This window comes from Electrophorus electricus, chromosome 4, assembly GCF_041902795.1.
Source record: "Electrophorus electricus isolate QZ-2024a chromosome 4, ASM4190279v1, whole genome shotgun sequence".
NCBI lineage: Eukaryota > Metazoa > Chordata > Actinopteri > Gymnotiformes > Gymnotidae > Electrophorus > Electrophorus electricus.
Genome location: NC_137500.1, coordinates 8,002,205 through 8,015,000, shown reverse-complemented (window position 1 = coordinate 8,015,000; position 12,796 = coordinate 8,002,205). Strand labels below are relative to the sequence as shown.

Sequence of the window (12,796 nt, the reverse complement as noted above, 5' to 3'; positions counted from 1 at the left end):
CTCCTGCTGTGATGTCAGCCTGCCAGCACATGAGAGAGGCAGAGAGAGAGAGAGAGAGAGAGAGTTATATCTCCTTTCTGCCCTTCTCCTTCTCCCTGCTTTGCCTTTGCTCGCTGTCGTTTTAGGGCTTTCTCCCATCCTGCCCTTCTCTCTGTCTCTCATCTCCAGCTGTTATTTGACTCATTCCTCAAGAATTTACAGCCAGAACACAGGCCATAAGGCCTAATGACCCAATACTTCCCACCCACACACACACACACACACACACACGCAGGGGTATTCTGCAGTGGGGCACGCTCCTCCCCGACGGCCTCCTCCCCTCCTGCACCTTTCACATTCCCACGTTCACCTCAGTGGGCTTCGGTGGGCTTCTCCTTTGGAAGTCTACACCGCGGGTCCTAACACCAGGTGTTTCCTGCCTGTTCCTGACCACAGACCCATATTTAATATGGCATAATATGGTTTAATATTTAACACAGCAGCACAAAGCAGCACTGAGGCGCAAAAAACACAGCAACAAGGTGGGCCTCCCTAACCTGCTCGTCGCGCACAGACACACCTGCGATCACACTCTCTCCTCTGATGCACGCACACTTACTGCTTATCCATCCTGATCAATGAGTGGAAAGGAATGGATCAGTAGAAAGACTATTGACGTCCCCTCCGCACAACAAAAGGGGCTTATTTAGTCAGGTGGAGCAGGGCGGCGCTGAACAACCCAACGATTTCACATGAAAATCCTGACTTGAAAGAATTGCAACACTTGAATCGGAATTGCACGTTATTAGCAAGATTGTCAAGATTCTTAACAAGATTCTTTTATTGTTTTCTAAGTGATATTTATGTTATGTAATCGTTAAAAAAAAAAAGCACAAAAAAACTTCAGAACTTGCTTTGATCATCAAAACCGCTTTGTTTCATCTTTTTATTCCTTTATATTGGAATAAGATAAGAGTGTAATTGTGTGTGGTGCATGTCTGATGCTGTGAGGTACATGAACACACCGCTGAGGCTCAGCTTGTGGAACATAACCGCAACATAATTCACAAGGACAGTACTGGTCAGAAAAGCAGGACTGCATTACCCACAGCACACCAGATTGTCGCTGTTTCATTAATTTCATACTTGAACCAAGATTCCTCAATGCACCAGACCCTATTCTGGGTGCTATAGGCTGGGTATGATTTCATATTATTTACTGGTTCAATGGATATATTAACACCAAACTGTGTGAGTGAGTGTGTGCGCGTGTGTTTCATAGATAAAGCTTAAGTAATTGTGAAGAGGGGAATTTATGCTCAGTTCCAGATCATGGCTAATGGCTTTTGCCATGACCCACGAGGCACAGGAGTGAGTTTAACCAGCTCCAAAGGCTCTACCCATGCCCAAACCTCTCCTACCTCCACCTCCACCCAGCACCACCCACCACCCTCAGCACACACATGGCGTCTGTGCCAATATCAGAACATGGACAAGCACGCACGTGGGCATGGACAGAAAAGCAGCGGCCTCTCTCTGGCAGGAGGCCGAGGCGGAGTAACTGTCCGTGCTCGAGAGCGGGCGAGCGCAGCAGACAGATGATGATTACTGACTGATGGAGTGTCCTCGTGGCTGTGTCTTAGTGCGGCTGTGAATACGCTCCACATGTTGGAATATGAGAATCCTCACTGATCGCAGCAGTAAGCGCGTCACACCGCACAGGCGCGGGGAGATGACATCACACTCTTATGACAACGTGTCTGAACAAATCAGCATCCACTGCCATGACGGCAGGCTCAAGGAAGCCCCCTGGTCCTCACACACACACACACACACACACACACTTATTTATTGCTGTGCTGCCCAGTGCAGAATCTCAGGAAGGAACCATTACTGCACGCTGTTCTTTAGCTCCCTTCATCTGCAAGCCTCCACTACGTCCCCAACGCATGCAGCTGAGCCCAGCTGAGCGGTGCTGTGCGTCTCAGTGTGTCTTTTCACCGGAGCCTCAGGTACCGGGGAGACAAGCAGCACGCTCGCGCTGAAGAGTGCTACCACGCCACCAGACGCCTTTCACTCGCACCTTTTCATCATCTCATTAATGCAGTCGGCAATTGAAAAATTACACTCAGTTTATTCTTATGAGCCATAGGGGAAAAGCAGAAGGGAGAAAAGGAAGGAGATTAGAAATGAATAACAATGTTGCACCGGCAGCCTGCCAGGGAGAAAGGCTACCATTCCATTTGCATGTTATAGAGAAATATAACATTGAATCTTCCTTTTAATATCGGGATTGTATAAACACAGAAAGAAGCCTGAATAAATATTACAAATGGAAATGGTTTTTACATTGGACAAAAAATACTATCTATCTAGTTTATTTATTAATAGAACCAGGGGTTCCAGACGCTACATAAAAATACAAAAGATGATGTCGTCGTCGTCCCCCCGCCCAAAAAAATTCTCTTTCAAGCAGTAAGAGGAAAACACGCAAAGATTTACATTAGATTTAAATTTCTATCTAAACCGAAACAAAGTCACGAAAGCTCACTTTTCGCTAGCGTATCAGATCGTACATAAATAACAAGCCATTAAAACACTTCACCCTGATAACTGCTCAACAAAACAACATCAAGTCAGTTCCAGACACCCAACTGCACGGGACGAAGATACAGAAATAAAGGCAGTAACTATAAATATACCTAAATATTCATGTCTAGCCCTCGCTTGACTGTTCACGCCGGCAGCGAGCAGCGCTGTAGCGCTTTGCCTGTATTTCTAAAGCGACTAACTGCATTCCGCCCACATTACAAAGGTCCATTATTGCAGCGCGCTATCACTGCGGGGATACGGCGGCGGTAACGGCAGACACGAGGAGACTTATACCACGGGATAAATCCCCGCGTTAGAAAGCGATCTGCGTTTCCGGAAAGCCCACCGCATCGCGAGGTGCGTGCCAAAACGGAGGAGGGGGGGATGGGGGGGGGGGGGGGGGGCGGGGTGAGAGAGCGCGAGAGAAAAGAAAGAGAAGGATCACCGAGTCGTTTATTTCACCTCTCACGCACACGCCGCTTAACTGCGCCTCATACACAGATATATTAATAAGGTATTATGCACAATAACAGTTTTATGGATTTTAAATGGCCATCATTTACCAACACTGTGCGCAGCTATCACATGGAAGGACAATTTTATAACCCCTTAATGTAAATCTTTCTCCACCTCCCCCCATCATCTGGTAGGAGGGACAAAACAGTAGAGAAGTTTTATTGATGCATGAGTCTGGCAGATGGATGTGCATACTATCAAAGAGAAAAATCTTTAATGATAAAAGAAAAATTTGCAACCGGAATCAATATGACGGGCCCTGCTGTAGGGTTCGCGCGGCCGTGGTGCGGCGTCTCGTGTCTGGGAAACGAGGGTGGTAAGAGAAGCGCGCGGACTGCTCCCCGCTCAGGGGTTGCACCTGCGGAGAGCACGCGGGGGCGGCGGAGCCCGGCCACGTCACGCCCCGCATTCCGAAGTGGTTGGAGAAAGGCAGGTTGCGATATCCGAACGTTAGGACGATCGACGGGCTGTTTGCGAGCGGTGCAAATTGTCTGGAAATGGCGGAACCCTCGACGCTCTGCAATCGGAGTCACGTAGTCCCCAGCGGTGAGGCCTCTGCGCTCCGGGGCCTGGACGCGGGCGACGGCGCGGAGGAGACGTCCGTCCCGGCACCGCGCACGGCTGACAGAACGAGGCGGAGGCGGAAGCAGAGGCGGAGGCGAGACGTCGGTCCCTGCACCGGCACCGAGAGCAGCTGACAGAACAAGGCAGATGAAAGCAAGAACAGTGAAGGCAACCAGGAGAAGATCTGTGTGCGCATGTGTGTGTTAGTGAGTCTATGGGCGGGTGTGTGTTTTTCCTGACAGGTTTACGGTCATTTCTTCCCTTAGTGGCAGTGGTCACGGGACTGTAGACCTGGTATGCGTTTCCTTTATGGGCAAAGCTATTGCTAGCTCAATGCTAGCGCGACACATCATCCTACTCACATTCCCTTCAAATCAGAACCGACATCTTACAGACATATACGAGTAAACGTCAGTTATTTGCTACATTTTAGACATTTATGTTTATTAAGACGAGTAAATGCTTTGATCGTTGATCGACTGCTCTGCCTTGATCCATGCATTATTCAACCGCCACCACGCTACACAAACAGGATGGCCAGTGCCGACCTTTACTTCACAGACACGTTATGGGCAGTTTTGTGGAACCAGGTGTATCACAGCGAGGGGTTTGTTTCTGGGGAAACCCCCCCCAATGTGCGGGGCCCCATGTGTGGTGGTCCACTGGTGGGGCCTGGTGGTAGTGGGAGGGCCAGGCCAGGAGCAACGCTCCATTACTACCTGCGTGATCCGTCTGGCTCCGCATGAAGACGGAGCAAATCAATTCTCCTGAGAGCTTAATATCCCTGTAGGTAGAACAAGCCCGAGTGCCGGCAACAATGAAGAAAGGATCCATTATGTTCCCAAAACAATAGAGCACTATTGGCACGGGACCTGTGGTAATTACTTCATTAGCTAATTTCTCCCGCCGGGACGGAGATTGCGTGCATGACGAAGACGACCTGACCGTGGAGGAGAGAAGGGAAAATCAACAGCTAAACACACGCTGTCTCCGCTAGCATCTGATCAATTAGTGCGATGAAAACACAATGGATTTTACATTACCAGTGGCCGCCATTGGGATATTTAATGTTTAGTTGGATGATATTCTCTGCACTGGCTGATGGGATGGTGAGAATCAATGGGAAAGAGAGAACGTCATCTTGTGCTCAGAGAAGACTCAATCAGCCAAGACTAATAAGACACACACACACACACACACACACACACACACAAACAGAGCAAGGATGACAAGTAGCTTTCCGATACACAACACTTCAAACTTGAAGCATGCTGGATTTCTTCTCCTTATATTTTCTCACTTTTTCATATTCGACCACAAAACTGTCATGTCCCAATTTTCAAACAGCTCCACAGACTGCACTCCTGACCAATAAACGTGAAGCGGTGCAATCTTTCGGGTGTTTCCTGTCCTCCGTTTTCTGAGCACGGAAAGAAAACTCTCTTTGTCATTATGAGGTTTATGAGGCCATCTGCATGTTGTGTTTGCCCTTAGCGTTGTGATCCGAGACGCATGGAGGGGCCACCAATCGGGGACGTCCCCAAAAGAGATGGAACACGCATTAGCCAGGCATCAGCGCAGCAGGTCAAAGGTCAAAGGGGAGCAAACCCTGGCGACAGCCAGCCAGACACTTATCATTTGAGGAGAGGGCCCAACGGTACAGCCGAACACCAGCAAAGAAAAAGATGAACACCAGCAAAGGGACAGTCAACCACCAGCAAAGGTACAAATGAACAGCAGAAAAACACCAGCAATGAGACCATCCAACACCAGGACAGAGAAAGCCAAACACCAGCAAAGAGACAGTCCAACACCAACAAAGCGTGTCTCTTTGCTGCACTTCATAGCACATAAGAGGCGTTTCCCTCCAATGAAGGCGTTTAATTAGGTACGGCTGCTGGGTGTGAACGCTGTGGTATAAACCATCTGGAGCAGAACCCGACTGCAGGAGAAGAAGCCCCAGGCCGCCAGGACCGGGACCCAGTCCCCCCTCCCCCGGCCAGCGCTCGGAAAAGTCATGTTACATTTAATACGGATGGGGGCCATTACTGCTCGCGACACGCGTCCCACCCCCTCACGAGTCATGCGTGAAAGAACACTTCCACATCACAATAAGGCTGACATGATCCAGTACGGGTAGCCATTAGCATAAGGAGCCATCGGGGTCTGGTAGGTGGCCACGATAATGCCTGTTTATTATGGACACACACACACACACGGCAAGAATCGCAGACACTCCCAAACCCAGCCAATCTATCACCGTAGTAATTAACAGAGTGGAAGACCGGACTGTACCAGTCCAGCCCTTTGGAACTGTGATTAAAAAATGCATATTCCAAGACAGCCAGGCCCACCTAAGAGTAAATTAGATTTATGAAATATTGAATAACAAACTGAAGGAGGAGGGAAAAATCTTTTCTTTCATCAAGGTGTTAAATAATGGTTATGTGAATGTGAACGAAGCAGGATGTGCTCCTCTAGTTTTCCCTGCGGTCGGGGGTCGCAGCCTGTGCCAACTGCACTTCACTACTGAGTCTGCTACATCTTTATCAGTAGTTACAGCGTAAAGAAAGAAAGTACTAATAGTTCACAACATAAAGAAAGAACAAAAGTTCATATGGACTGGGGAAGGTCAAATGTGTTTAGTGTGTGTGTGTGTGTGTGTGCGCTCACGTTTCCAGCAGGGCCCTCTGTTCACGAGGCTGGTATTAGCCTTCCTAATTGGCCCTGCTGTGTGTCTAGGAGACTGGGACAGGGGTCTTGCTGGGTCTAATTGACCCTCTTGATACCATGGTGGAACACTAAATGAAGGCAGTGTAAATAAGATGGAGAGGGAGAATCAATAGTGTGGGGCCAAGAGCCGGAGCTCAGCCTGGAGGAGAGGAGACCCAGCCCTGGAAAGGGCGGACATTCCGTCCCCCCGCCCTTAGTGGAGCCCCCCGCCCAAGCCCCCAAAGCTACAGACTCGACACCCATCCTGCAGGCAGGCAGGCCGGTGATGTGAGAGGTGAGGGGTTAGGGGTTAGCCCCATACTGTGGAAGGAGACGGGGAGGATGGAAGAGGAAGAGTAAGAAGGAAACAGGTAAGTAGGAACGGAGGTGAGCTGAGCAGACAGCAGGGCTGGGTATGGGGATGAGCCAGGATCAGCGCAGGGCTGGGTACGGGAGATGAGCCAGGATCAGCGCAGGGCTGGGTACGGGAGATGAGCCAGGATCAGCGCAGGGCTGGGTACGGGAGATGAGCCAGGATCAGCGCTGGGCTGGGTACGGGAGATGAGCCAGGATCAGCGCAGGGCTGGGTACGGGAGATGAGCCAGGATCAGCGCTGGGCTGGGAATGGGAGATGAGCCAGGATCAGCACAGGGCTGGGTACGGGAGATGAGCCAGGATCAGCGCAGGGCTGGGTACGGGAGATGAGCCAGGATCAGCGCTGGGCTGGGAATGGGGGATGAGCCAGTATCAGCGCAGGGCTGGGTACGGGAGATGAGCCAGGATCAGCGCTGGGCTGGGAATGGGAGATGAGCCAGGATCAGCGCAGGGCTGGGTACGGGAGATGAGCCAGGATCAGCGCTGGGCTGGGTACGGGAGATGAGCCAGGATCAGCGCAGGGCTGGGTACGGGAGATGAGCCAGGATCAGCGCTGGGCTGGGAATGGGAGATGAGCCAGGATCAGCACAGGGCTGGGTACGGGAGATGAGCCAGGATCAGCGCAGGGCTGGGTACGGGAGATGAGCCAGGATCAGCGCTGGGCTGGGAATGGGGGATGAGCCAGTATCAGCGGCAGAGCATCAGTTTTTTCTATTTGTCATTCACCAATACAAAGAAAAGACCTCTCAAGCCCAGTGTTATGAGATTTCAGCAATCGAAACAGCATAAGAACAATGCAGTGGCCCACACCACACATTTGCACAGTAACACCCCCCTTACCCACCCACCCAAACACACACAAAAGTTGTGTTAATTGAAACTTACTGGCAGAAAAACATGCTGGAAAAAGCTATGAAAGGTGTCAAAATCAATAACTGTAGCTTCAACACAACCGTGTGACTTAAGACGGGCTCCTCCCACTCCTGATGTACAGCAGAAGTGCTCTCCACTCCACTCTGTTGTGCAGACACATTTCGAAATGTCCATCATTTACGCCAATGTTCAAACCCAGGACATCTGTTGTAGTTCAGCTGGGCTGTTCATCTGACATTTTTTGCTAACCGAATGTCCAAGGCTTTGAGAGCTGGCTTGTAAACACACGTACCGCACGTTTCACAGGCAAATTTACTTGCTAATATCACGATTAGCAGTTTGAGGTAAATGCCACGGGTCCGGGGTGTTGAGAGAGTGTGCCGAGTGTAAGGCCCGGTCTCACGCCTCTCCCGGTCGGCGAAACGGGGGGAGGGCCTCATTCTTCATGCAAACTGTAATTTAGTAAGACCGCCTATTGATCCCGCGCGCCTCGTCTCCCAAACAATGCCACTTCAATCAGTGTGCTTGGAGGCTGCCCAGGCCGCTGCCAATAGCCCCGCGCGCTGATTTAAGAGATGGATAAAAAGTAGATATGTCGAAGGGTCGCTGGTTGACTAATGGCGCTCCCCTGGTGCAGGCCGGGCGCACGCAGCGCGGGCTCGAACGAAAGACCTGATGAGCAGATTAGGAATGAGGAGACGCGAGGCCGCCGGGAGCATCATTACGGGAGGGGGCAGGGAGGGAGGTGCAGGAGGAGACGCAGAGAGGTTCATAAGGAGAGGCTCCGACAGGAGGCCTCTCCCTTCAGACCACTGAACCCTTGTTCCACGATCCATGTTACGGTTTTGACATTTTTGTTAGACCTTTTTAAAAAATGTGCCGAAATGTGCCGTCTCCCCTACTTTTTCCTCTGAAAGCGTTTGAGCATCTAGCAGTAACTCAGTTTCAGTACCGAGTTATCAAACTTGTCCTGAACACAGAATTCAGTAGTGTCTCAGTCCCGAGTGCTCACAGCTCACACCTGTCCTGAACAGCAGTGTTTCAATATTGAGTGGTGAATGCTGCAAAAACACAACTGCTGCTTAAAGAGTTGTGCAGTTCTATGAAAACTTGGTTTCAAACAGAAGTGTATTTTTAAGCTCAGAATTATACTAAATATTACTACACCGCATCATACATAGATTGCTCAAGAAGACCAGAATGGCATTTTAGCACATGGAGGGATGAACAATGAATATGTATATGAATGAGTCAATTATTCAAAAGGGAGCCCATAATGAAATCAACCAAAAAATAATAATTCCTGTAATGATGCAATAAACAAAATCAAACATTAAAAATAACATGAACATTAAAAATCAATTCTAATAAATTAGCAGGTCTATTACTAACACAAAGTATAAAGGCATAACTGGAATGTAGTGTCAAGGTTTGAACATATGAATCGACATGTCTGTCTGTCTGCCCCACACACACACACACACACACACACACACCTCTGTCCTTTCCACCAGTGCTCGTAGACTTAATGTCTGTAAAGTATTTAATGAAACTAAAAATGCCTCTTCATTAGCTTTTACACACCCACCACACGCTACAACTACTACGAGGAGACAGCCCAAGGACGCTGACATGACACACACGCAGGCACAAGCTTCAGTCCCATACATGCTCCATGATAACAGCTTCGTCTGAGAATTCTCCCCATATTTACCAGGTCAATATTTGCAAAAATGGATTTTCTACTGGTGGGGCACAAAAACGCTGCAGGCAATAGATGACAAATTCATCTATCTAAAAAGATTTGATCCCTCTTTCCATGCCACGATAATGATATTATAATGTTATATAGGCCCCTGACGGGGGGGCGGGTCTGGACTTTGATTGAAAAGTCGTTTATTCGCCTGTAATTTCCTCCACTTCCTTCGGTCTTAAGCACAATAAACGAGGCTGCACCTGACGGAGCACCCGGACGAGGCCGCTCAAGGTTACCACAGAGACCGCGGTTAAGCGGAGTGGAGAGGAGAGTGTGCGCAGTGTCCTTGTGTCTCCATTCAGCACTCCTCCGTGTGGATCATTCCCCAATTAGAGAGAGGGAAAGGGAGAGGGAGAGAGAGAGAGAGAGAGGGAGAGAGGGAGAGAGAGAGAGAGGGAGAGGGAGAGAGAGAGGGAGAAAGAGAGAAGCAATGAGGTGAAGGAATAGTTTAATTAAAGCTGAGAGCAGAGTTGTGTTAACAGGATAAACAGGAGAAGATGTCACCTCATCAGAGTGCTCACTAGGAGACACTTTCAGGACAGAGTGGAAGCGCGGGACACACTGTAACGGGTGACAGCCCTGCGCCGTAGCCGCGGTTATCCTCTTTAACGCAGACGCGCTTCACGCGCACACCTCTGACTCATTGTTATGGGCCTTGTTTTTGTGTTGTTGGCGGGTTCCGTCAGTACCGTCAGTCTGGGACGAAGGAGAGCACTAATCACACGGCAGGCCATGCAGCCAGCAGCAGGGGAGGGAGAGGGTGACCCCTGCTGACGGACCCTCCCCTCTGAGGAGCACTCCGTTACGGTGGGGCACGGCTCTTCAAAAGCAGGCATCGTTTGGCTTGGTTTTCTTCTGTACCACCTAAAAGTGGGTCTTGACTATTGCTATTCATGAAAAATGGCCTGTTAGGTTCCACTAAACAAGTGTTTCTCTTTAAACAACAACTTGCTTTTTGATTTGTGTAAGTACACTGTCGATGCCGAGCAGGATGAAAGTCTGCTGTGTGTTTTCTCCGGGATCGGACAACCCAGGTCCGTGTCTCGTGGTGGAGCCTAGCCGACGTGGTTGCCCGTGTGTAGAGCGCCGCGTAGGCCACGGCCCAGCTCGGCGAGCAGGGGTGTTTGTGCCGCCATTACGATGAAAAACTAGCTCTTATGCGGCGGCTGTTGAAACACCATTAGGAAATGGAGACGGATGCAGAGAGGGACTCTGAGCCCGGTGCATGAGACCCACAGTAAATCAGACAGAGACTAAGCTACGGTCCTCGCTCCCCCCCCCCCCACACACACACACACACACACGCGCTCCCACACACACACACACACACACACACACACACGGGACATAAGTCAGCGGAGAGTCTCTTCTTTAAGGATCGGTAAGAATTTGAAAGTTTATTAAACATTTGGGAATAAATAACGAACATACCACTGAAGAGTGCAGGGGATAAAATGTGAGCAGCAGTGCAGTGGAGAACACAGAGAGATGAACAACGAGGATGCTGCAATTAAACAGGAGATTAAGCCGCTTCATGTAGGCATCACTATCGGTAGGAGTGGAACCTTCATGGTTCCTCACAGCCTTATATAAAGCACCAGACCTGTGTAATCTTGTAGGCTTGATCGATGCCCATTTAAAATCTCATTGATTAGCAGTTGTAATTATTGATTACGTCATGCGTCTTAGGCGTAGAGGATGTGTGTGTTGGCGTACCCCAAAATCTGAGCGAAGGCACGCACAGAGAGCTGTCCTGTCCCACACGGCAGTCTCATCCCCATGACGACAGGTGCTCCCCTCCCCACCCCACCCCACCCCACCCCACCCCACCGCCTTCCCGCTCGGCTTCGTGCTTCCTGTCTCCCGTCCAATCGCGGCCTGCGATTGATTTCCCCGCCAGCGCCCGGGCATCCTTCAACTCGTGACGCGCCGGCTTGTTCCCGCGCTGCGGAGAACATCCCCGCTAAATTACCGCGCCATCTGCTCGCCGCCTTCGTGCGCGCGTGTCCTGCCCCGCCTTCCCCGCGCTGTCATAATGAGTATGCGCTATCGCGCCACGCCATCAGCCGCCGCCCTCTTAATCTCGTCTTAATCTCTCCGCCATTGTAATTTCAAATTGTTTTGTGTGTCACGGCAAATTGAGGGGCGCGCGTGCCGAGCGCCGCTCCGCCGCACACTGTTTTCATTTCCATCCTCCGCACCGTTTAAAAAAAAACAAAAAAGCAACCACAAAAAAAAAAACAAAACACTTTTATTATTAACATGCTTATATAAGTAAGAGAAACATGCAGCGTGTGGGGGAGGGCAGAGGAGGCGCACAGCTCCAGTAAAGAGGGCTGATGACGCGCTGATTACAGCACGCCTTCGATCTGGGCGGGCGCCTTGCGTCACTTACTGTCTGCTGCTCTTCCGTCGGCGCGCCGACGTGAGCAATGGCTCCCAACGCCATAGAGGCTTGCGCCGTTTGAAAAGCCCTCACTAGCGTTTATTACAGGTGCACAGAGCCAATACAGAGCGCCGGTGGGTTAGTGGCGGGTTGATGGTTAGCGGCGGGTTAGTTTGTTTTGTTTTCCCCTCTCCTGCTCTGCGCACAGCCACATACTGGTAATTGGGGATTAGTGAGCAAAATGAAACGGCAAAGACATAACAGGAGACTAGCGGGAGTGTGAAGGTGTGCTGCGTCTGCCCTGTAGAGTCAGCTGGGACAGAAAGATCACAGCACACACACACTGTGCTGTGTGTGCATGGTGTCTGAACACACGTATATGCTCAGTGCAGTTCCGAGCTTTTCTGCTTTCCCATTCTCACGCGCCATGGAACGGATTTCCAAATTCTGGAAATTTGGTGTGTACACATCCAAACAAACTTGAGTGAATTAATTTTATAGATTCTCCCGGCAGCCACGTAGGTGAATGATGTGCTTCCAATAGTACATTAGTAGACCATAATGCTGAGCCTCCGATCTTTGTGGAGAGGGGTGCAAATGGAATGGGGAGGTGAGAGAGAGAGCGCGAGCGAGCGTGGGTGATGTTTATCATGCAGGCCGTAGTCCCTGTGCCCTGCCACTGACAGTCGCTCTTGACAAAAGCCATCGTGCGTGAGCCACCGCTATCGAGTCCAGCTGAGGACAAATTTCAAGATGAACCAGAAATCAATTTGCCATCAAATTTTCATGCCTGTCCCATGCTCTCTGTGGCATTTTAATTACTGCCACCCTCGACCAGGGGTGCAGCAGATATTGACACTTAGTGCTGTACAATAAACTTTATTGGCAAGCTCTGCTTGATTGCTGTACTAAGCTAGAATAACAAGGGATATGGGAGGAGGTGCTTCGCACACGTAAACATGCTCACGCACACGCGTGTGTGTGTGTGTAAGACATTCTAATGGCCAAAATACAAAGAAGCAAAAAATGATGCAAACAGAAGC

At 50.1% G+C, this 12,796-nt stretch overlaps 1 protein-coding gene across 3 annotated transcripts in view; it reads right to left on the bottom strand.

Moving 5' to 3' along the window:
• Positions 1-12,796, bottom strand: part of wwox (WW domain containing oxidoreductase) — a 135,973-nt gene that overhangs the window by 67,635 nt on the left and 55,542 nt on the right. The window contains exon 10 of one of the 3 annotated variants that reach the window (XM_035536298.2): positions 7,306-7,401. The exons of the other annotated variants lie outside the window; for them this stretch is intronic. Within the exon in view, the coding sequence (XP_035392191.1) occupies positions 7,321-7,401 (81 nt within the window). The 3' untranslated portion in view covers positions 7,306-7,320. Of the gene's footprint in view, positions 1-7,305; positions 7,402-12,796 lie in introns of those variants that run through there. 3 annotated transcript variants of the gene reach the window in all.